Raw genomic sequence first — 26,501 nt, forward strand, 5'->3', positions numbered from 1 at the left:
CCCAGAAAAGCTACACCTAAAGTATAATTCATCAGCAGGAAATCGACAGGAAAGCAGAGAAAATAGCCCTAAGCTTCACTAACAGACCCAGAATTTAATTGAAAAATAAGCCGTGTGGGGCCCAGGTTTTGTGGTTGCAGGATGCGGGACTACTCTGTGTTCCCAGGGTGAAGAAGTCAGCAGGTCAAAGAGCTTTTTCTTATCATGCACCCACTCTGTGGAACGGTCTTCCTGCGACCGTGAGGCAGTCGGAGTCCGTGGACATTTTTAAGTCAAGACTTAAAGCCTATTTTTATTCTCTTTCTTATGAATAGCTTTTATTTTTTATCTGTTTTATTCTTTTATTTCTGTTTTTAATTATGTATTTTAATTTTTAATCTTATTTATATATTTAAAATTTTATATTGAACTTTTCTGTGTGAGGCACCTTGAGATGGCTTTAGTTATGATTTGGCACTTTATAAGCTGATGAAATTGAATTGAAATTGGGGCATATTTGGAGGGGAAAAAACTCTGAAGAGAATGAGGGATGAGCTCTCACTCTCTCAATATCATATTAATTATGTTTCTGAATTGAGGAGGGCTTTGTGCCTGTTAGAGAGAGATAGGGATGAGCTCCTTCTTTTTCCTGTTTCCATAACATAAATGCTCCAAACTCCTTCTCGTTGAGCTAACATGAAAGTTAATATGATAATATTAATAGTCAGCCATGTTCAAGCTGTTACTGAGAGGTTTTTCTCTCACAAATGTATAACTTTATAATAATAATATGCCAGTATGTGCCTTCATAGAGCTTTCTAGGCCAGTTTCGTGTCGTAATATTTCTCTATGTGGCTGTGATTTGCAGACTCCCGTGTCGACTCCTCACATTGCAGACGATACCACGCTGTACTTGTACTTTGCAGAACAAATGTGAAGAGGGCACAACATGTGCTTTCTTTTCCATTAGATCCTTACAGATAGAATGTTACCAGAAAATTCCATAAAACTCTTAAAAGGTTGAAAAACCAATAAAACAGTCAGATTTTGTTGAAGCACGCAGTCTGCCAGAGGTAACAGCTGAAATATATGAAGATGTACCTCATCGAGAAGAGGAAAAAACGAGAATTTTCAGGGCAAGTCAAACCACGCTGGCTGTATAACCACACCCACTGCCTGGGTTGTGGTTGCATGTTGCTGTTGCAAATAATTGCTCTTCTCAAGTTTCAGACATTTACAAAGGGAGTAGCCACGACTCCACTTTCAAGGCAGAAACCAGTAGATATCTGTCAGAAGCGGCATCCCAAGTAAGTAATATATATATATATGATATATATATGATTTATTTATTTCATTTTCTCATGAGGTGTTCAAGCAAACATAAATGGCAGGATATCTAATTAACTAGCTAACTGTGCTCTGCTCTCACGTCTCAGTGGGAGACAAAACTGTTTTTAAAAGACTCTTTATTCCATAATTATTTAAGGAATGAATCTTTGTTGTTTAGTAATTGTAAATTACACACACACACACATTAGATTAGAGCTGAGATTATGAATAAAAGAATAACAAATAACAGTAAGAATAAGGCACCTTGACACTTGCACGCATTTAACTCCGCACTGCCGCGCAGTTTGTCGTGCCAATGCGACCCGCTTTGTTCCGCTGGATGCTGCATTATATAAAATAATAATTTCTTAGCAGATTAATCATTTGCTCTCATAACTTGGCTGATGAAAACACCTCTAATCGCTCTGGAATGACAGAGGAATGTTCTACAGCTGCAGCTTTTCTCCTGTGCTTCATGACGTGGAGAACGCATTTGGAATCCTCTCAAAAATTCATAACAAATGAAGTTGACCACACAGCATGAAATATCTTGGGTTCATACTGTCTGCAGTGAAATAGAAGTTGAGGTAAATGTAAGATCATTGCAGGGGTGTTTTATAAAATTTGCACTTACAAGTTTTTTTTCTGAATTGGATTATGAATTGGTATAGAGGAGGATTTTCAATCACCAAAACAAACTAAGGCTTGCATCTCAGATGTACCTTCTGGTAAACTGTAGATGAAGTTTCAGGTCTTCTTTTGAAGAAAATCCTCCTTTATACCACTTCATCATGAGTTGTATAACTCTGGATACAAAATGCAAAACATGCACGATGCACAATTTCTCCAGTCTGTCAGGATTTGCCCTGTATCTGGGCTAATGTTATGTTGGATCCCATGTCTGTGTCCTTGTTTCGCCACTTAGGCCCACTGTCTTTGATTTTCTGTCACTGGTTGTCATTCATCCTTTGGTTCCCCTCTCAGTTGCTTTATTGGTTTAGCTGTTTGATGGTGGGTTTTTTTTTGGGTCCATCAGCTGCCCCGATATGCACGTCCGGTTCCTTAAGCAGGTCCACTCCTCTCCAGGTTACTTTTCCCTTCTACCGCCTTCACCTTAATGCATCCATTGCCCTGGGGGAGTTTTGTTCTTTTTGTTATGATTAGGTGACAGGAGTAGGCAGAGTAGAATCCCAATATGCAGATCAGTCAAAACATAGATGTAAGTTCCAAATAGAAGCCAAGATTTAATGACGTCAGTGTGTCAAAATCACAAAAAAGGAGTGGAGAAGGATACAACAAAAATATAGTCTTAACCCCCACTAGGGGTGTGGAATTCAAAAGACAACAGAAGTGGGAATGGTTTCAACAAAATACAACCCAACCCTGAATGCAGGGTGAGGAGAAAAAACAATGACATCAGGAGCGCAAACAGAAAGACTGAAATACTTAAAGTTCAAAGGAATTACCTGAACACAAAGGTTGACAAGAAAATACTACAAAACCCAAAGACAATAACCAGCACTATACATAGCACCTCACACGAGAAAACACAAACAATGAACCCCAAGGAAGGAACAAACGAGGAGGTTTAAATAAACCGACAAATGAGCAGCAGCTGGGAGAGAGCAGCAGGTGAAGTAATCAGAGCATACATGTAATTCACTAAACTAAACAGAAGGGGCAACAAATTTCAGACATACACAGCAGACTGAAGTCAAGAAATAACAACACAAATAAACAACAACCTGAGACTAAATCCATAAAGAAATAAGAGAACAGAATGAGGAGAATAAAGATAACTAATCAGAAACAACTTAACACAAACTGAAACAAAACCCACATGAAAATAAGGCATAGTCAATGATGACAAATGGTAATGGTAAATGGACTGAATTTATATAGCACTTTTCCATCTGCATCAGATGTACAAAGCGCTTTACAATATGCCTCACATTCAGCCCGATGTCAGGGTGCTGCCATACAAGGTGCTCACTATACACTGGGAGCAATAGGGGATTAAAGACCTTGCCCAAGGCAAGGGCCCTTAGTGATTTTCCAGTCAGGCTGGGATTTGAACCGAGGATCTTCTGGTCTCAAGCCCAATGCCTTAACCACTAGACCATCACCTCCCCACAAATACGTGACTATTAGACCACACACCCACATTCAAGCATGCAGACCAGAGACGCACATGAGAGCGGGATGCCGGAGAGACACGCCCATCCAAGACACACATAAGGGATGTGCACCCACACTACTGGGACCCACAAGACAGACATACATGGGACCCCAGACAGAAACACGCAGGATGACAAACATACGATCGCATATACGCACCCACACAACTACAACAGACAGACAACACAGCTGACGCGGACACAGCCATGACGGCACACAAACACAACAGACAAGGAGGTTGAGCGGAGGCAACAAGCCTACCACACCCCACTCAGCAGAGGGAAAGAGTGGTGCATGCACACCCATACACATCTGCAGACACATGACAACCGACGTGGACAGACATGACAGCTGATGCAGACACAGACATGCCGGGAGAGGAGACAGATATATCAGGCATAAACAAAGGACTTGGACATGCAACAGGAAAGCAGATACTCAGAGAACAGACAAGACACCAAAACAAATAAAATCTCATAAACAGATGGCGACACAATACTTTTTGTGGTTTTACGTCATGTGTTTGACCCTGGTACTCCCCATGGACCTACTACGTCCCTGGCGGTCATCATGGTCCGCCCCCTGACATTACCATGGCCTGTAATCTGCAGCACAGCCTTTATCTGGACTCTGCCATGGTCCCTGAAGGGCCGTTTGGCTGTTCCTTGGGCTTTTCCTTGGACCGCCCTCTCGGTTTTCTTTTGCTGCATGGTCACCCACCTGGCAGGCCATTCAGCCTTTCGCCTTGGGTTTCCTTGGTTCTGGTTGTCTACCGCAGCCATCCGGCTGCTTGTCTTATACTTTATATTTACTGTGGATGAGTGCTGTGGCTTCCCACCAGTGGTCCTTTTTTGGGTGTTTCACCTTCGGGTCCCCCTCCCCCCTCCCATGGTCATCTTCCTTTTGGTCTTTGGAGGGGGGGGTTCTGTCGGCCATCTGTGTCAGCTGTTTGTGGAGGGGGGGGTGGTGATGTTGAGATTTCCCCAATATCTGGGCTAATGTTATGTTGTATCCCATGTCTGTGTCCTTGTTTCCCCGCTTCGGTCCACTGTCTTTGATTTTCTGTCACTGGTGGTTTTATTTATTTTGTTATACCTTTGGCACATTGTCAGTTCAGCTTTAGTTTAGTCTCTGCCTTTTATTTTCTTGTTGATCTCTTTTCAAGTTTTTCATTTGTTTCCTAATTTTTTCCTTTGGTCTTCTCATGTTATTATTGATTAGGCCTTCCATTTGGTTAATCTTTCTTTTAGCATTTTATGTTGTTCACTGCTGATGTTTCTGTCCAGGATTCTAGCTACGGTGAGCGGCGCCGGATGGTACCGCCCAGCACTGCAAATTTTCACCCGGCTCATGGGTTCAAATTTCCTCTCCCGCCTGGCACAGATTTTCCAAAAAAATGAACTGAAATGTTGCTGAAAAATGTACCAATTGATCATATTTCAAGCTTATAGTGTCGTACTTTTGTTTTATTTTGCAATTTCAACCAAATAATTAAAGAAATAAATATATTTCTCATTTTCTTCATATCTCCGCTGAAAACGGCAGAGTTTGTGGCGGAGATGAACGGCAGTAGAACGGAGACACTGTGCGTGTCAATCTGCTCTAATTTAAAGGGAAAAAAACTCCATTATAATGTTTCATTAAAATAATCCAGAGTGTCAGTGTCAGTAGATGTTGACCATTCAGAAGTTTAGGGTTATTTTACAGTTTAAAGGCTCCTGTTCCAAAAAGCTTGGAGGAATGGTGAAAGCGAGGAGGAGGGGGAGGAGCAGAATAGAGCACACATGAGAGAGATGGGGGAGGAGGAGGGAGAGAGGAGCCTCATTCAGCTTTTGTTTAAACAAGACAGTTAGTGGTTATATTGTTTTATGTTTTTTTAATAATGCAGTCCCACTCAAATATGTTGGGAAAAAAAACTGTCATGACAGAAAAACTCTGTCTGCTTCACTGGATGAAAGAAGAACAAAGAGAGCAAATGCTATATGTCCATCAAATATTAATGTGCTTTTAATCTTTTAAACTTTGATTTTACAAATATTGCAACATAAACGTCTTTTTTGTCTGTTATTCTTCCTTTCAATGTATCTAAAACCACTCAAAAGTGGTTAAAATAGGGCTTGTCAATAACATTTTAGAGGTATAAAACCCTATAACTTCAGAGGGCTTTGCCCCCTTGACCCCCGCCGGGAGCCCCTGCACCCCCCGGCCCATGAGCCGTGATCACGTAATTTACCCGGCACTAAAATGGTTCTGGCTAGAACCCTGCTTCTGTCAAAGATTTCTCTTGCTGTGTCGTCCCTCATCTTTATCTCATCCTACCACGCCCCCTTCCTGAGCATTATCCACACCTGTGTCTCATTTTATTAATTATCTCCTGTTGATTACTCCTTATTTAAGCCGTGTGTGTTTTGTCAAACTTCAACAGTTCATTAGACTTATGAGTCTTTGTTCCACCCTTTGTTATAGTCCTGTTTGCCATGTTTTTTTTACCTTGCTTTGTGATTTTGGATTACGCCTTTGTCTCTGCCCTTGACTGTCTGGAACGTCAGCACCGCTGACTGCCAAACTGTGTACCAAATCTCTGCCTGTGTATTCAATAAAAGCCTTTTTAATTACCTCAGTTCCTGAGCCTGTGAGTCTGCATTTTGTGTCCACCTCCTTTTCGTGCCATGCCATCTTAAACCATGACACAATTACAGCAAAAGAACCCTATAACTTGTTCTGGGTGTCTTGGTGTCTTTCCTCACTCTTCTCCTTCTTGCATAGTCACTCAGTTTTTGAGAACTGTCTACTCCACACAGATTTACCATAGAATGCCATACTATTTGTAATTCTTATAACTGATGTAAATAAAGTCCAAGACAATTTCAGTGACTTGGAAATGTTCATGTATCCATCCCTTGACTTGTCTGAAGAAAACTGGCAATAAAACTAATTATTATATGGCTGTGATACTATGCACACTCTGAATGGCTGATTACTGGTCGGATATTTTTCCATATCCGGACCTGTTACCATACATATAGATATATATATACGAGGTCTGTTAGAAAAGTAACGGACCTTTTAATTTTATGCAAAAAATATATGGATTTGATTCATATGTTTTTACGTCAGCCAAGCTTGATCCTTCGTGCGCATGCGTGAGTTTTTTCACGCCTGTCGGTTGCGTCATTCGCCTGTGGGCAGGCTTTGAGTGAGCACTGGTCCACCCCCCTCGTCAGATTTTTATTGTCAGGGAAATGGCGGAATGATTTGGGCTTTGCTCCATCAGAATTTTTTCAGAAACTGTTAGAGACAGGCAGCTGGAAACCATTCGGAAAATTCATTTGGCTTTCGGTGAAAATTTTTTGGGCTTCACAGAGATTAAGGAGTGTTACTACCGCTTTAAGGACGGCCCACAATGGCGCACGGCGCGCTCCGAGCCGCGATCAACAGGCAGAAACAACCATTTCATTTCTAAACGGATGGCTGTATGGCTCCGGGACCATCGTGTGCAATTTCTCTGGTTATCACAAGAGCTGGACATCAGCCATTTTCCAGCAGATTTTCACTTTTAACAAGAGTTTTTGTAAGCCACTGAAAGCCGAGATAGGCATGTCCCAACTTGTCCTCTGACACTCGAAAACGGAGGTGTTCTTTGTCTCGCTCCATCAGCGGCTCCGTCGTGACGCGCGAAGCCTCCGCGCGGCTTTCCATGACAAAATCTCTTGTTAAAAGTGAAATCTGACGGAAAATGGCTGATGTCCAGCTCTTGTGATAACCAGAGAAACTGCACACGATGGTCCCGGATCCATACAGCCATCCGTTTAGAAATGAAATGGTCATTTTTGCCTGTCGATCGCGGCTCGGAGCGCAGCGCGCCATGCACCATTGTGGGCCGTCCTTAAAGCAGTAGTAACACTCCGTAATCTCTGTGAAGCCCAAAAAATTTTCACCGAAAGCCAAATGAATTTTCCGAATGGTTTCCAGCTCCCTGTCTTTAACAGTTTCTGAAAAAATTCTGATAGAGCAAAGCCCAAATCATTCCGCCATTTCCTCGCAATGAAAAAATGATGAGCGGGGTGGACCAGTGCTCACTCAAAGCCTGCCCACAGGCGAATGACGCAACTGACAGGCGTGAAAAACTCACGCATGCGCACGAAGGTTCAAGCTTGGCTGATGTAAAAACATATGAATTAAATCCATATATTTTTTGCATAAAATAAAAAGGTCCATTACTTTTCTAACAGACCTTGTATATATATATATATATATATATATATATATATATATATATATATATATATATATATATATATATATATATATATAAAATAGCCATATAATAAACAAAGTATTAACCTCGCTTGCTTGGTCTATACGGGGAAATATCAGACCCCCTTATCACTCGGACCGTACTGACAACACATCAGTCTGATATTTCCCTGTACAAAACTCGCAGTTTGTTAATAATCCTTAATTCATGCATTTATTTCTTCTAGGCTGGACTATTGTAATTCATTATTATCAGGTTGTCCTAAAAGTTCCCTGAAAAGCCTTCAGTTAATTCAAAATGCTGCAGCTAGAGTACTGACAGGGACTAGAAGGAGAGAGCATATTTCACCCATATGGCCTCTCTTCATTGGCTTCCTGTTAATTCCAGAATAGAATTTAAAATTCTTCTCCTTACTTATAAGGTTTTGAATAATCAGGTCCCATCTTATCTTAGGGACCTCATAGTACCATAACACCCCAATAGAGCGCTCTGCGCTCAGACTGCAGGCTTACTTGTAGTTCCTAGGGTTTGTAAGAGTAGAATGGGAGGCAGAGCCTTCAGCTTTCAGGCTCCTCTCCTGTGGAACCAGCTCCCAATTCGGATTAGGGAGACAGACACCCTCTCTACTTTTAAGATTAAGCTTAAAAACTTTCCTTTGAAAAAGCTAGTTAGGGTTGGATCAGGTGACCCTGAACCATCCCTTAGTTATGCTGCTAGACTGCTGGGGGGTTCCCATGATGCACCCAGTGTTTCTTTTTATTCACCTCTTTTTGCTCTGTATGCACCACTCTGCTTTTAATCATTGGTGACTGATCTCTGCTCTCTTCTGCCGCGTTCACACCGGGCGCGATCAGACACTACAAATTCGCGTGGGTCACCAGGCGACGGACACGCCTCCTTCGCCCGGTGTGTCGCTCTGCTTGGGTGGACTTTCACTGCGAAAATTCGCCCCGGTGCGTCATCAAATAGGAGGAGCTTCCATTCCGCTCGCCGGCTCCGGTTGTCAGTCAAGCTAACATGACGGACCTTGATCACATGGAGCGAGTTGCTGTGGAAAGCTCCCAATACAGAGAGTATCATCAGTCAAACTCCAGACATCTCCACGTCACTACATATTCAGTCCCTGATTGGTCATCGTGGCGCGATGAGACGAAAAAGTTCAGATTTTTTAACTTGGGGAGGAGGGCAACACGACGTGACGCGAGGCAATATCGCGCCACAAACGCGCAAAACGCTCAAAATCGCTTCACTTGCGTCCATCGCGTTGCGCTGCGCAGTTTGGCGCCAAAACTCCTCCTACATAGGGATTACATGGCAACCTGTGGCTGCAGTCGCTCGCGTCACACCCGGTGTGAACACGGCATTCCACAGCATGTCTTTTTTCCTGATTTCTCTCCCCTCAGCCCCAACCAGTCCCAGCAGAAGACTGCCCCTCCCTGAGCCTGGTTCTGCTGGAGGTTTCTTCCTGTTAAAAGGGAGTTTTTCCTTCCCACTGTCGCCAAGTGCTTGCTCATAGGGGGTCGTTTTGACCATTGGGGTTTTTCTGTAATTATTGTATGGCTTTTGCCTTACAATATAAAGCGCCTTGGGGCGACTGTTTGTTGTGATTTGGCGCTATATAAATAAAATTGATTTGATTTGATTTATTATTTACGGGTATTATACCAAAGTGTGCCATTACTTATGCAGTCCATCATCTTGGCTTTTATATTTAATTTATATCAAGTTGCAGAGATTTGTTTTCAGTTTGAGTTTAAAGAGGATTTTTATTTTTTGTATTTGAAATGGCATAAAAAATTAAAATAAAGCGGAAGAAAATGGATGGATGGATGGATGTGTGAAATACTAAATGTTCCAATACTTTTGGAGGGCACTGTATGTTACAGCCTTATTCCACAATGGAAAACATTCATTTTTGTCCTCAAAATTTTACTCATAACACCCATAATGATAGCATGAAAAAACATGAAAACAGTTTTTAAAAAATGTATGCAAATTTATTAAAAAAAAAAGAACTCACGTGTACATAAGTATTAACACCCTTTGTGCACTACTTTGTTGATGCACTTTTGGCAGCAATTACAGCCTCAATGATGTTACAAGCTTGGTGCACCTATCTTTGGGCAGTTTTGCCCACTCCTCTTTGCAGCATCTCTCAAGCTCCATCAGGTTGGATGGGGAGTGTCAGTGCACAGCCATTTTCAGATCTCTCCAGAGATGTTCAATTGGATTCAGGTCTGGGCTCTAGCTGGGCCACTCAAGGACATTCACAGAGTCGTCCTGAAGCCACTTCTTTGATATCTTGGCTCTGTGCTTAGGGTCATTGTCCTGCTGAAAGAACTGGCACCAGTCTGAGGTCCAGAGCGCTCTGGAGCAGGTTTTCATCCAGGATGTCTCTGTACATTGCTGCATTCATGTTTCCCTCAATCCTGACTAGTCTCTCAGTTCCTGTCACTGAAAAACATCCCCACAGCATGATGCTGCCACCACCATGCTTCACTGTAGGGAACCAGAGTTCAATCTTTGTCTCATCAGATCAGAGAAATTTGTTTCTCCTGGTCTGAGAGTCCTTCAGGTGTCTTTTGGCAAACTCCAGGTGGGCTTCCATGTGCCTTTTGGCACATGGAAGCCCACAGAAGCCAGACAGAAGCACAGGAGTGGCTTCTGTCTGGCCACTCTACCATACAAGCCTGATTGGTGGATTTCTGCAGAGATGGTTGTTCTTCTGGAAAGTTTCCTCAAATCACAGAGGAATGCTGGAGCTCTGACAGAGTGACTATCGGGTTTTGGCTCACCTCCCTGACTAAGGTCCTCCTCCCCAATCTGAATATCTTCCATTTTGGGATGATGGAGGCCACTGTGCTCATTGGGACCTTCAAAGCAGCAAAAATGTACCCTTTGTAGATTTGTGCCTCAAGACAATCCTGTCTCAGAGGTCTACAGCTCAGTGCCTTCATCAAGGGCATTTGATTGCTCAGCTGTCAGTGGGGATTGCACCCACTGACCATTGTTGAAATTTTATATCTTTTCCCTGTCATCAGTGTTTGGTTAACATGATAACATGTAAAGAGATTTCTGCAGTGCATAACTTACAAAGTACAATGATTAATGGAGTCAGTCAGTCAGTCAGTCTGTCAGTCAGCCAGTCAGTCAATCAATGAGTGGGCTTGCCAACCTAATGCACGTTAAGTTCTAGGTTTCATTTTGGGTTTTGATAGATGCAGGTGAGGACCATGACCTCCTTTATTGGTCCATGTTGGTATTTTTTAAGACAAAATAATATAAAAGTAGACAGGTCATTGCAATGGCTTTTAAAGCCATGTTTCTAATCGCAGTGTCCTAGTGGCCGCTGTTGCTGTTTACATTTTACTGTTTAGCAGCTTTCTTTATTAACTGAAAAATACTTATTTAAACATGCGCTGTGTCACAACATTTGACTTCATGTGTAGGATGAAGAAAGAAGCTGCTACTTGATGTGGGACACAGGTGTAGATGATGCCCAGGCCATCATGGTGGCGCTTGCTGCCCCTGATGTGAAGATTCTGGGTATCACATGTACCCATGGAAACACGCCACTGGAGAATGTCCTCAAAAACACACTCCGTGTCCTCGACAAGTGCGGCCAACTCAAAGTAAGTTTTTGTTTTCTTTTATTATTTTTCAGTTTATCACACAATAACAAAAACAACAGATGCATATGTCAAAATAAATAACTAAAATAAATAAACCAAATACATAGTACATACCTTCATAGAGTCACAGATACAAGCTGAAGTAACTTCTTAAATGATACACCAAAGAAAATAACAACACCAAAGTGCACAACAGAAATAAAAAGAGGTGATTAGAGGTCTGGTATTGCTGGATCATCAGTGCCCATATATCAGCAAACCTGTCTGTTTTCAGTTGTAAATCTTGCAGTGATTCTGTCTATACAAAGACCATTCTTCATCCTGTCTCTCCTACGTCATTAGCTGGCAGCTTCCGCTTTCATACAGGAAGGCAGTCACTGTGTTTCTTTGCAATTAAAAGCAAAATTCTCAACAAATAAATCAATTTTCCATCACTCATAATACCTATATACAAAGTACTGGGTTCCTAAAGTAAAATTGATACCCAAAATCTGTTCATCTCCTTTTGAATTTCACTCCAAAAATTCAGTAGCGTTGGGCAATCCCAAATATCTGTGTGTAGATATGGCAGTAATCGGCCGGCCCTATTATACTCATCTCAAAGTACCTTGGCTTGTAAACTATAAGGCTCCCTCTCTTCCAATTTCTGCCGGTCTTTTTTCAATTCAATTAATGTAGAATTGGCTGATTTTTTTTATGTTCTATCTCCAAGTAAGTTGGTTCCACTCCTCCAGCCAAGGCAAGGAGTCGGTATAGCGTATTTGGCCACGTGACTTTTAGTCAGATTCTAACATTTTGCTGATTGGCTGAGACACACCTCTCTCTGATTGGCTGCAGCCTTTGTTACAATGTTTCAAACCTCCAAATGTTTTCGGTTGACGTGTGAATTCCAGACACACAAAGCAAATACCGGTTTCCACCACCCGACATTTTGCACTAGTTTGTCCACACTTTCAAGTCTTTCGGTTTGTTTTTCACATTTTCGGCAGTTACACCACAGCAGTCACAGAGGGTGGCGTGATAGCAATAGCGGCCGACGTATCAGAGACCAATCACAGCCATGTTTTCAAAACACGCTACCAATCTCTTTGTACAAGAGACTGTGGTACCAATGCTATCTCCAAGTACTTTAATTTACTCTCTATCATTCTTGGCTGTTCTAAGTGTGCTTTTTCAGTCTGGATGATATTTCTATTATTTTCCCTCTTATATTACTGCTTTCCCACCCTCCCATAATTGTGATTTATTTGAAAGTATTCCTTTGTGTATTGTTTTAATTAATTTACCATGTTGGGAAAGTGAAGTACACGGACCCACGCCAGGGGGCGTAAATGAACGCTAATAGGAAGTCCGAATAATATTTATTCTGCAAATGTGCACAAACACCAGATATGCGGTTTAGTCTGTCATCACAAACTCGTTGACGCGTGGGCAGGCGCGAGGGTAGGAGACGCCTAACCAGAGAAGAGCCGGGACCCACGAGGTTCCACCGCCAACGGAGACCTGCAACACACCGGAGCCGCCAAGTCCTGAGTCCCCAGGTGGCCACCGCTTCCAGCTGTCAGATCCGGTACTGCTGGCATGAAAAGAGACGGGTTAAAGGTGGGTGTGTGTACACCCAGCAAAACAGTCAGCAAAAATACAGTTTCCTTCCTGAGGGAAAAACCTCCACCTCCAAACACAGGAACACAGAGTACGTGCAATGCCTTAAATAGGCACAAGGGTGGGAGAACCTTATGGACTCCCTGCTCTGGGACAGCACGGCTCCTATCCCTGAGTCAGAGGCATCCACTTCAGCAACAAACTGGCGGTTAGGATCGGGCTGCACCAGAACTGGCGCAGTCGAAAACCGGTGTTTCAACTCCCTAAACGTGGCACCGATCCAACCAGGTGAAGGGGACTTTTGTGGAGGTCAGGGCTGTAAGGGGACCAACTACCTGAACTATAGCCCTTAATGAACCTCCTGTAAAAATTAGCGAAGCCAAGGAACTGGTGCAGCTTCCTACGGCTTACCGGTTGGGGCCAATCTCTCACCGCCACTACCTTGGCCGGGTCGGATGCGACGGAGTTGGAGGAGATGATGAACCCCAGGAAGGACAAAGAAGTACGGTGGAACTCGCACTTCTTGCCCTTCACAAACAGCCGGTTCTCCAATAACCGCTGCAGGACCTGACGTACATGCTTAACATGGGTCTCAGGGTCCGGGGAGAAGATGAGGATATCGTCTAGATATACGAAGACGATCCGATGCAGGAAGTCCCGCAAGACGTCATTAACCAATGCTTGGAACGTCGCAGGCGCGTTGGTGAGGCCGAACGGCATGACCAGGTACTCAAAGTGACCTAAGGGGGTGTTAAATGCCGTCTTCCATTCGTCTCCCTTCCGGATCTGAACCAGGTGATAAGCATTACGAAGATCCAGTTTTGTGAATATTTTGGCTCCATGCAGGGGCGTGAACACCGAATCTAACAGAGGTAACGGGTATCGGTTGCGAACCCTGATCTTGTTCAGTCTCTATAGTCAATGCATGGACGGAGTCCGCCGTCCTTCTTGCCCACAAAAAAGAAACCTGCACCCAATGGGGAGGAAGAGTTCCGGATCAACCCTGCAGCTAAAGAGTCCCGGATGTAGGTCTCCATTGATTCGCACTCAGGATGTGAGAGATTGTACAGCCTGCTGGATGGATACTCAGCGCCCGGAACCAAATCAATGGCACAATCATACGGTCGGTGCGGGGGAAGCGTGAGTGCCAGATCTTTGCTGAAAACGTCAACAAGATCATGGTACTCAGCCGGCACCATTGTAAGATTGGGGGGACTCGGACCTCCTCTTTAGCAGTCTCACCGGGTGGGACCGAGGATCTTAGACACTCCCGGTGGCAGGTTTCGCTCCATTGAGCCACAACCCCACTCGGCCAATCGATCCGGGGATTGTGCTTCATCATCCATTGATAACCCAAAATAATCCTGGAGGTAGAAGGTGTTACAAAAAACACAATCTCCTCCCTGTGGTTTCCAGAGACAACCAGTGTTAAGGGCTGTGTCTGGTGTGTGATTAGTGGAAGAAGGGTGCCATCTAGTGCCCGTACCTTCAATGGTGAAGGAATGGCCACCAGAGGGAGCCCTACCTCCTTAGCCCATCTACTGTCCAGTAGATTCCCTTCTGACCCCGTGTCAATCAGTGCTGGGGCATTAAGGGTTAAATCCCCACAGAGGATTGTGACTGGGAGTCGTGTGGATTTACGTGGTGTTCCCTCGTGAGTATTATGACTCACCCTTAGCCCAGTCTCTAAGAGCGAGCGTTGGCGTTTTAACCGCTTGGGCAGTTTTTCTGCATATACTCACTCGAGCCGCAGTAAAAACACTCTCCACGAGCCAGCCTCCTTTGTCTGTCATCAAATCTCTTTTTAGCCCTGCTCGTGTCATTAGCTTCGTCAGCAGGGGGAGCTGTTGTCACACGGAGTGCTCTGGCTTTGGAGCGGGGGGAGGACGGCGCTGCTTTGGACCCAGAAGGGAGAGGGGCGGCACGTTCCCGGCCACGTCCTTCGCCTTGCTCCTGTCGACGTTCCTCTAATCAGTTGTCTAACCGTATAACCAGGTCGATAAGCCCATCTAAATCCTGCGGCTGATCCTTCACCACCAGGTGAAGGATACAGCCCGTTTACAAAGGCGGCGCGGAGCGCTACCGTATTCCAGCCGGCTATCGCTGCCGCGATGCGGAAGTCGACTGCATACTCAGCGGCGCTCCTGCGCCCCTGTCGGATTGACAGTAACACTCTTGAAGCGGATTTGCCTCTGTAAGGATGATCAAACACCTGTTGAAACTCCCTGATGAACTCAGTGTATGTCGACAGGAGCCGTGAATTCTGCTCCCAGAGTGCCGTAGCCCAGGCGCGTGCCTTGCCCCAAAGCAAATTAATCACATAAGCCGCCTGGCTGTGGTCTGACGCGTACATCACGGGGCGTTGTGAAAAAACGAGCGCACACTGCATCAAGAAGTCCGCGCACGTTTTGACACAACCCCCGTACGGTTTCCGGGGGGCTAATGTAAGCTTCGGGCAACGGGGGGGGAGCCCTTTGAACTACCACTGGATCATCATAATGAAGCGCCAGGCCAGCAGGAGGAGGGGGCTGCAGCCGCGCCTGACGTGCGTGCCTCTACCTGAGCGGTGAGAGCCTCCATCCTACGGGTGAGGTGAATATCCCGCTCGGTTAACAGATCCAACTGAGCAATAAAGTCGGTGAGAATGTGTTGCAGCTCACCCAACTCACATCCTGGTGGAGCCTGCGCACCTTGCATTTCCATTGGTGGTTCAACTGGTGGAAGACGCCCCTCGGAGTCCATGACATGGCCGAGTTATCCTGTTGGGAAAGTGAAGTACACGGACCCACGCCAGGGGGCGTAAATGAACGGCCAATAGGAAGTCAGAATAAATAACAATTTATTCTGCAAATGTGCACAAACAACCAGATATGCGTTTTGTCTGTCAATCACAAAAGTCGGTGACGCGTGGGCAGGCCCGAGGGTAGGAGACGCCTAACCAGAGAAGAGCCGGGACCCACGAGGTTCCACTGCCAACGGAGACCTGCAACACACCGGAGCCACCAAGTCCTGAGTCCCCAGGTGGCCACTTCCAGCTGTCAGATCCGGTACTGCTGGCAGGAAAAGAGACAGGTTAAAGGTGGGTGTGTGAACACCCAGCAAACAGTCAGCAAAATACAGTTCCTTCCTGAGGGAAAAACCTCCACCTCCAAACACAGGAACACAGAGTACGTGCAGTGCCTTATGTATCACTTAAATCAAGTCTGCAGTGAGGAGTGGAGACGCCAACTCCTCCAGCTTCCACAAACTCGGCTACAAGCTGCAAGTGTACAAAAGGTTACGACTGCAAAAAGCTCAGATGCAAAAACGTGTGCGTACGGCACAAAACAGCTGAGTTGTTTACCTTGAGGGTAAGCAGATAACTCAGCAGAGGTATGGTGTCTCTCCCAGGCCTTTATGGATGATGCTGATGAATAATGGGTGACAGCTGTCAGATGCGGTGCTCCTGTGAGGCGACTACGCCCTCTAGTGCCTGAAACCCGACAACAGGCAGGGCGCCCTCTGGTGGTGAGCCAGCAGTACCTCCTCTTTGGGCGGCCCACACAACATACCATCTTATTTGATAAAAAAAAAATATACATTTAGTGTACAATATTTAAAGAAGGACTCTTTATCAGTCCACCGTCACCTTGATAGAGGCGGTCACTTGTAGTTATGGTTTCAATATTACAATCCATGGCTTTTTGTATGTATTATTGAGACACCAGAAAAAAATATCCTCGAATAACTGCCATGTGGATTTGAATGAAAGGTAATGTGCTTTCCTCTGGAATTATTATCTCTCCAGGGATCATTAAGGCCTAAGTCTTTAATAAGACTATTCACATTCTAGATTTTTTTTCTTCTGATGGTAACCAAACTAGTTTTCCATTTTGTGCTGTTTTCAAATACAGTATCATACATTTTCCATTACTTATTACATTATCCATATTTCTGAAGAATCCCCTCCTCATTAGGGGCATAGATGTTTAGTATTGAAATAGTTATATCACCTACGAAACCCACCACCATTATATACTTTCCCAAATCTATTTTATAATCACCAAGTGGTCTGTGTGTACATGGCTTAGATCATGGAGAATCTGGGGAGAGCTGACATTTTCTGCTTGGTATGCTTATGTCTTTTGGGTCATGTGAAAATGGAAACCTAATCGTACTAATATTTTTGAGAAATTAGCGATATTAGCTAACAACAGTGAACAATGGACATAGTGCTGCAATGTACCATGGGAGTTCAGGGTTTTGAGGTTTTAAATGTTGTTATTGTGGTTCATGTATAACAGTGTTGTTAGTGTTATTGATTTATTGTGTTTTTGTAGTTCAATGAATGAAAATGGTACCAATTCATTAATTAACAAAGCCACACCCCTTTTCTCGCCATATGTGGAACGGAACACCTGGTTTACCTAATCGCTTTTCAGTTTTTAATGTTCACTCTTCACTAAATTTCTTGTGTTAAAGCAATAGAACACTGTCGTCATTTCAGTTGGCTCAGTATCTTCTTCTTCTTGATGGGATGGTTTAAACTTTGGACATTTTACCTCTTCCTTACATTTACCTCTTCCTAATTTTAGTCGACATCCATTTACTCTACACCTTTTAAAACTCAAAACAACTATAACAAACCTTAACCAGTGCAAAAGGTAAACAATAAGCATCTTCCTAGAACTAATAAACAACAACAAAAAGATAGGGCCTCCAAAAAATCCAGAGAGATGTGACACATTCTCTCTGGGAAAACAGCACACTGTGCAACTGAAGCTTCCCAGCTGTTAATGTAGAGTTGCTATTCTCTTCTACTGAATAACATTTTTAGCTCCAATTAACCAATAATTTTGTCAATATATACATTTAGTATAACACCTTTAACCAGCTCCATTTATATTCAGTGCTGATAATAATGAGTATTTATCTGTTCCAGTATATTTCTGGCCTTATGTTTATTTTTTTTCTTTCTTTTTTCCCAAGGCAAGTTTTTTTCTGTGAATGTCTTGATGGCTTCCCTCACTAGTCTCCTTCTTGCACGAACACTCAGCTTATGAGAATGGCCTCCTCCAGACAGATTTAGCATACTATGTGCCACGCTGTCTGTACTTTTTAATGATTGATGTAAATGAAGTCAAAGACATATTCAGTGACTGCACTCTAAGAAAGGAACTGCTGTCTCAACAACAATTTGCATAGATTTGTTTCAAGTTATTTCTATTAGTTATTTCAACTTTCAACTGAGTTAATGTTACAAGACTTCTTCTAGTTAAGTTGAAATAACTTTAGTTAACTGGAAATAACTTGAAAAAAACTCTATGCAAATTATAGATCACTTTTTCTCATTGAGACAGTGGTTCATTTTTTTAAGAGTGTGGGAAATGTTCATGTCTCCTTCCCCTGACCCGTCTCAGGAAAAGTGGTGGTAAACAAAATGATTTGTCTTCAAAATAATCTTTATATTTCATTTGTCCAATTACTTATGGGCTCTGAACATGGCGGGACTGGGTATAAAAATGGTTGTAATTCCTAAATGGTTAATGTGATATTTCTGTTAAAGCCCTTGAATTACAGTTGAAAGTCAACACTACAGGCACATGTTGATTGTGTCATTTCATCTCTTTGTGGTGGTGCACAGAAGTGAAATTACAAGAACTGGTGATACTATCAAAATACTTATGTTCCTCACTCTAAATAAATCCTTCACAGAAAATCCCAGTGTACCGTGGCTGCTCTGTTCCCCTGGTGGCCAAAAACGCCACGCTGGAGATTATCACGGGATTGACGGGCTGGGCGATGTCCCAGATAAAAATGCTCCAGGCTTGGATTACCTGCAGAAGGAAGGAGCTGTGCAGGCCATGATCAGGATCATCAATGAGAACCCTGGGGAGGTGAGAGAAAGCAACACCAAAACACCTATTTCTCTTTATTCTTTCATTAGAAAGAACCCAAGCTTGTACAGTGTGTACAATCTTACAAGACTTAAAACAAAAGTCTTTTAGAATTTTCTAGCGGTACATTTATAATGAGACCTGCCAAAATAATGTCTCCTCTGCCAGATCAGAGCCAACATTTTTCCAGATGAGAAATTATGTGGGAAAGGCTGCCTAAATTTTTTTATTTTCCTTAAAAAATAAAACTGCTAGAATCAGACAGAAATGGTCTGGAATCAGGGACACATTCAATGACACCAATGAATTTTCGAACAAAGATTAGATTAGATTATGGCCCCCTCACACAAAGTGCAAAGTTTGGTTGGCATTTGGACGAAAACGGCGAAAACAGCGCGAACAGTTCGAATTAACACACCACGAAACATTGCACCGATGGGCAGGCGTGCACGAATCTGGTGCAAGAGTTCATGCACACGCCGGTGTTTTTCGGGCAGGAACACACAGTACCAGCTGCGGCACATCGCACCGCTTATGTGGAGGAAATATAAAAAACCAGCCGGTACCTGTGGGACCACATTGCGCCGCTTATGTGAAAAAAAAAAAAATATATATATATATATATATATATATATATATATATATATATATGTACACACACACACAACCCGCTGGACGCAAACTCGCGCCTTCCAAAAGCTCTGATTGCCAGTCAGAGACTTTACCACTGAGCTACAGAGCTGTTCTTTGAAAGCTGCAGGAATCTGCCTCATATCAGGAAGGACATGAAAGTATAACAAAAAAAAAATTAAAATCACACACCATATAAAAACACTGCATTTATCAAGCGCGCAATACAAATATGGTCTGTCTGTTCCAAATCACCCATGGTCACAGACATACAGTCATGAAATGACATGAAAGAGAAGCAGTTAGCTCATCTCATTCATGCCCATGTCTGCTGGCGTGTCTCCAACCAACCACGCACGTGTGTCTTGTGACGATGCGCCGCAGGACACCGCGACATGTGGAACAGAGCTCACGTGGGTGACGTGACAGTGAGATCGCCTGCTGCGTGTTCTGTTCTGACAGTCTGTTTCATCCTGGGAGCAGCCTGTCTATGTGCGCGCCGTGCACCCGCTCACTCTCTGCAGCACATCACCACAGTGATATACGTTTTATTTATGTCCACTTGATAACAGCAAACAGACACACGCGCATCACAGTGGGCAGTTGTTTGTGCATGTCTGTCCAAACGCAGTACATGGTGTCCGGCTGGAATGTCCAGATCTACAGATTTCCACAGCCGCTTCAGTGGGAGGACACACCTCCTGTCATCTCAGTGCACACACCAAAGCCACACTTGTGTGGGACTTAGACACATTTCACTTCGAGTACGACAGTGATTGTCTGCAGTCTGTTATCATGCCAAAAGTGTGAATGGCCACACATTTTCTAAGTGCCATGCGAGCGGTGTTAGATGTTCATGCTTGTCACCTGGAATTTGGCCGGCACCTGCCGCGAGAGGGTGCAATGGGTTCGCACAGGCCACACTTTTGTCTTTCAGGTGCTTGTGTGTGCAAATAGTTGTAGTTGAGGCATTGAAGACAGGGACGACATTACACGGTTTGCACATGATTCCTGCGTCATGCGCACTAAGTGTGCACTTCGTCCAAACTTCGCACTATGTGTGAAGGGGCCCTTAGGAAACAATGGGTAATTTTGTTTCTGATATCAACAGTTTGACTAAAATAAATATGTAAAATCATGAGCTGAAACATTTGATGTTTTGGCACACAGCTGTGCTCAAACATTTGCATACCCTGGCAGAATTTATTTATTTATTTATTTATTGTTGGCCATTTTTCAGAGAATATGAATAATAACACAAACACTTTTTTCACTTATGGTTAGTGGCTGGGTGAAGCCATTTGTTGTCAAACAACTGTATTAAATCATAATGACAACAGAAACTACCCAAATGACCCTGATCAAAAGTTTACATACCCCTGTTCTTAATACTGTGTGTTGCCCCCTTTAACTTCATTGAAGGCTTGGACTCTTTTGTGGTCATTGTGGATGAGGTTCTCTGATGGTAAAGCTACTACTGATATGTCTTGGACTTTATTTACAGTGAGGAAAATAAGTATTTGAACACCCTGCGATTTTGCAAGTCTCCCACTTATAAATCATGGAGGGGTCTGAAATTTTCATCTTAGGTGCATGTCCACCGTGAAAGACATAATCTAAAAAATAAATAAATAAATAAATAAAATTTAAAAATCCGGAAATCACAATGTATGATTTTTTATTTATTTATTTATTTATTTTTATAATTTATTTGTATGTTACTGCTGCAAATAAGTATTTGAACACCTGTGAAAATCAATGTTAATATTTGATACAGTATCCTTTGTTTGCAATTACAGAGGTCAAACATTTCCTGTAGTTTTTTCACCAGGTTTGCACACACTGCAGCAGGGATTTTGGTCCACTCCTCCATACAGATCTTCTCTAGATCTTTCAGGTTTGGAGTTTCAGCTCCCTCCAAAGATTTTCTATCGAGTTCAGGTCTGGAGACTGGCCTGGCCACTCCAGGACCTTGAAATGCTTCTTATGGAGCCCCTCCTTAGTTGCCCTGGCTATGTGTTAGGGGTCATTGTCATGTTGGAAGACCCAGCCATGACCATCTTCAATGCTCTAATAACTGAGGGAAGGAGGTTGTTCCCCAAAATCTCGCAATACATGGCCCCGGTCATCCTCTCCTTAATACAGTGCAGTCGTCCTGTCCCATGTGCAGAAAAACACCCCCAAAGCATGATGCTTCCACCCCCATGCTTCACAGTAGGGATGGTGTTTTGGGATGGTACTCAGCATTCTTCTTCCTCCAAACACGGCGAGTGGAATTAAGACCAAAAAGTTCTATTTTGGTCTCATCTGACCACATAACTTTCCTCCCATGACTCTTCTGGATCATCCAAATGGTCATGGGCAAACTTAAGACGGGCCTGGACTTGTGCTGATTTAAGCAGGGGAACCTTCTCTGCCATGCATGATTTTAACCCATGACGTCTTAGTGTATTACCCACAGTAACCTTGGAAACAGTGGTGCCAGCTCTCTTCAGGTCAGTGACCAGCTCCTCCCGTGCAGTTCTGGGCTGATTCCTCACCTTTCTTAGGATTACTGATACACCATGAGGTGGGATCTTGCATGGAGCCCCAGTCTCAGGGAGACTGACTGTCATGTTTAGCTTCTTCCATTTTCTAATAATTGCTCCACAGTTGATCTTTTTTCACCAAGCTGCTTGGCAATTGCCCCGTAGCCCTTTCCATCCTTGTGGAGGTTTATAATTTTGTCTCTGGTGTCTTTGGACAACTCTTTGGTCTTAGCCATGTTAGTAGTTGGAGTCTTACTGATTGTGTGGGGTGGACAGGTGTCTTATGCAGCTAACAACCTGAAATAGGTGCTTCTAATTTGGAATAATAAGTGGAGTGGAGGTGGACTTTTAGAGGCGGACTAACAGGTCTTTGAGGGCCAGATTTTTGCTGATTGACAGGTGTTGAAATACTTATTTGCAGCAGTAACATGCAAATAAATAATTTAAAAATCATACATTGTGTTTTTTTGTTTTTTTTGATTATGTCTCTCACAGTGGACAGACCCCTCCATGATTTCTAAGTGGGAGAACTTGCAAAATCGCAGGGTGTTCAAATACTTATTTTCCTCACTGTACATAAATTACGAAGAAATACATGATGCACAATTTTAAATTTTGCATCACCACTCTTAGCATCATAGTGAGTAGAGAAGGATTTTCTTTCACCAAAACAAATCAAATCTAGGCTTGCAACTCAGATGTACCTTGTGACAAATCGTAGCTAAAGTTTCAGGTCTTCTTTTAAAGAAAATCTTCCTCTATACCATTTCATCATGAAACTGTATAACTGGGCATACAAATTGCAAAGCTTGCACTGTGCACAGTCTATCCAATTGCAATGACATAAGCCTATAACTTCTTCCTGGTTGTCTGGGTGTCTTGGTGGCTTTCCTCACTCTTCTCCTTCTTGCACAGTCACTCAGTTTTGAGAACAGTCCTGCTCCATAGAGTGCCATACTGTCCGGGATTCTTCGTAATTGATGTAAATAAAGTCCAAGACATATTCAGTGGCAGCTTTACCATCAGAGAGCCTCGTCCACAACTACCACAAAAGACTCCAAGCTGTCAGTGATGTTTAGGGGGCAACACACAGTATTAAGAACAGGGGTATGTAAACTTTGATCAGCGTCATTTGGGTAGTTTCTGTTGTCATTTTGATTTTAAATGAATAAGCACAGTTGTTTGACAGTAAATGGCTTCACCCAACCACTAACCATGAGTGAAAAAAGTTTGTGCATAATCATTCATATTCTCTGAAAAATTGTCAAAGGGGGAAAAAAAAAAAAAAAATTCTGCCTGGGTATGTAAACCTTTGAGCACAACTGTAATTTCAGACAAGAACCCAAGGCTCATGCTTATGGTTACTGATTAGATCAGTATCTCTTTGCAACTGAAAAACATTTTATATTGTTACACAAGTTCTAGACCCAGGAACACAAGTTAAGACAGGCCTGCCACAAGTAACTGCATTTCCTTTTGCATACTTGAAAGTGAGATTCCTTCAGCATTCCACAACCTGTCACAGCATGCAGTGCAGTGAAAATGTGTTTGCTTCTTTCTGATTTTGTCTTTGATGCAAAGTCTTCATTATACCCAATGGCCATATTTGATAACGTCTGGTAAAAATGCTGTTTTTATCACTTGTGCAGGTGAGACTTGTTGCCGTGGGGCCTCTCACTAATTTGGCTGTGGCAGTGCAAACTGGACCCTTCCCTCCCTGAGAAACTGCAAGGACTCTATATCATGGGAGGCAACACCGAATGTATGTTGACCTCTAATTCACTTCAAAGTACAGTATGTGTTACGTCTAACCATTGAGCTCTCCTGCAATTCTGTGTGGTCTGTGTGCAGCGAGGGGAAACACCTCAGTGTGTGGAGAGTTTAACTTTGTGGCTGATTCCGAAGCTGCCCATATTGTCCTGGATCGATACAAATGTCCCACCTACATTGCTACCTGGGAGTTCACCTGTGAAAACAGCCTGCCATGGGTGAGACCAAACACACAACTTTTAAAAATGCATATTGACAGATTTGTGTTATACCAAGGACAAACGTGAGGGACAGAAACCATTTCAGACAGTAAGAGAGATTATATCAACAGCATCGTTCATTAATCTACTATATTTTCCAGAATATAATCTCACCGGAGTATAAATCGCAGTTATTTAATTTATTTTGTGCATTGTTGTAGTATAGTTTTATTATTGGCATTTGTTCTTTTATTATTGGAGTTATTTTGTTTAGAAGTTTGATTCCTGGGAAAGACCTTTATAAATTATTATTATTATTATCAACAAATATGTGATTTTCTGTAAAGAAGTCACACGAGAGAATAAGTCGAAGGACCTTCTAAACGAGAAAAAAGTCAACTTATACATCTGCATCTAAAAAAATCTTTTTGGCAGGTATTTCAGAAAATTAAAATTGTATATATTCTGGACTCATTACATATAAACTAATGTTTCAAGCTTTTTGAAATTTTAATTTTGATCATTACAGCCTACAGTGCCAAAAAACTAGAAATGTGTATCTCAAATATTGGAATATTTCATACAGTCAGTTAAAAAAAAGCATTATGCTACAAAAAAATTCTGAAAACTATGTTAATTCTACACCACATAATTGGTTTTGGCACTGTGGGGAAGTGCAAAGTCCTGCTGTAAAAGGAAATCAGCATCTTGAAGTATGAAGTGCTGTAAATCTCGGCTTCCCTCTTCCTCCTCCTGCCTGGTGGCTCTATCCTCAGCATCCTTCTCCTATATACCCTGGGTCCCTCCTCTGCACATGTCCAAACCATCTCAATCTCACCTCTCTAACTTTGTCTCCAATCCATCCCACTGAGCTGTCCCTCTGATGTGGTCATTCCTAGCCTGTCTATCTTCATCATTCCCAAACAGAATCACAACATCTTCAGCTCTACCTCCTGTCTTTTTGTTAGTGCCACCGTCTCTAAGCCGTGCAACATAGCTGGTCTCACTACAATTGTGTAAACTTTCTTGTCACGCTTGCATATATTTTTCTATATATTCACAAAAAACTCCTGCCACCTTTCTCCCCCACTCCACCCTGTCTGCACTCTCTTCTTCACCTCTTGACCACACTCTCCATTACTTTGGACAGTTGACCTCAAGTATGTAAACTCATCTACTTTCACCACCTCTACTCCTTGTAACTGCACTGGGTTTCCTCACATTCACACACATGTACTCAGTCTTGTTCCTACTGATTTTCATTCCCCTTCTTTCCAGAGCTTATCTCCACCTTTTCACGCAAGACTCAGTCTGTTCTCTACTCTTACTACAGATCATAATGTCATCTGCATGCATCATTGTCTATAGAGACTCCACTCTGATCTCATCTGTCAATCTGTTCATCACCACTGCAACAAGAAAGGACTCAGAGCTGATCTTGGTGTAATCCCACCTCCACCTTGAACGAGTCTGTAATTCCCACTGCTGTCATACTATCCTTGTACATGTCCTGCACTACCCTCACATACAGTACTTCTCTGCTACTCCAGACATCCTCATGCAGTCACACAAATTTCTTCTGTCAGTGCTATCTGGGATCTCTGTGGAACGGTCTTCCTGCGACCGTGAGGCAGTCGGAGTCCGTGGACATTTTTAAGTCAAGACTTAAAGCCTATTTTATTCTCTTTCTTATGAATAGCTTTTATTTTTTATCTGTTTTATTCTTTTATTTCTGTTTTTAATTATGTATTTTAATTTTTTAATCTTTACTTATATATTTAAAATTTTATATTGAACTGTTCTGTGTGAGGCACCTTGAGATGGCTTTAGTTATGATTTGGCACTTTATAAGCTGATGAAATTGAATTGAAATTGGGGCATATTTGGAGGGGAAAAAACTCTGAAGAGAATGAGGGATGAGCTCTCACTCTCTCAATATCATATTAATTATGTTTCTGAATTGAGGAGGGCTTTGTGCCTGTTAGAGAGAGATAGGGATGAGCTCCTTCTTTTTCCTGTTTCCATAACATAAATGCTCCAAACTCCTTCTCGTTGAGCTAACATGAAAGTTAATATGATAATATTAATAGTCAGCCATGTTCAAGCTGTTACTGAGAGGTTTTTCTCTCACAAATGTATAACTTTATAATAATAATATGCCAGTATGTGCCTTCATAGAGCTTTCTAGGCCAGTTTCGTGTCGTAATATTTCTCTATGTGGCTGTGATTTGCAGACTCCCGTGTCGACTCCTCACATTGCAGACGATACCACGCTGTACTTGTACTTTGCAGAACAAATGTGAAGAGGGCACAACATGTGCTTTCTTTTCCATTAGATCCTTACAGATAGAATGTTACCAGAAAATTCCATAAAACTCTTAAAAGGTTGAAAAACCAATAAAACAGTCAGATTTTGTTGAAGCACGCAGTCTGCCAGAGGTAACAGCTGAAATATATGAAGATGTACCTCATCGAGAAGAGGAAAAACGAGAATTTCAGGGCAAGTCAAACCACGCTGG

General features: G+C 42.7%; 1 protein-coding gene across 1 annotated transcript; it reads left to right on the top strand.

The window, feature by feature from the left end:
• Nucleotides 1-1,147: 1,147 nt before the first annotated feature.
• LOC117513018 (probable uridine nucleosidase 1) lies at nt 1,148-24,069 on the top strand. Its single transcript, XM_034173344.1, is given in 7 exon segments — nt 1,148-1,286; nt 11,194-11,376; nt 18,673-18,727; nt 18,730-18,854; nt 23,662-23,709; nt 23,711-23,774; nt 23,864-24,069. Coding segments are annotated over 6 exon segments (657 nt in total). The 5' UTR covers nt 1,148-1,286; nt 11,194-11,217.
• The last annotated feature ends 2,432 nt before the right edge of the window (nt 24,070-26,501 follow it).

This window comes from Thalassophryne amazonica, chromosome 1 (genome assembly GCF_902500255.1).
Source record: "Thalassophryne amazonica chromosome 1, fThaAma1.1, whole genome shotgun sequence".
NCBI lineage: Eukaryota > Metazoa > Chordata > Actinopteri > Batrachoidiformes > Batrachoididae > Thalassophryne > Thalassophryne amazonica.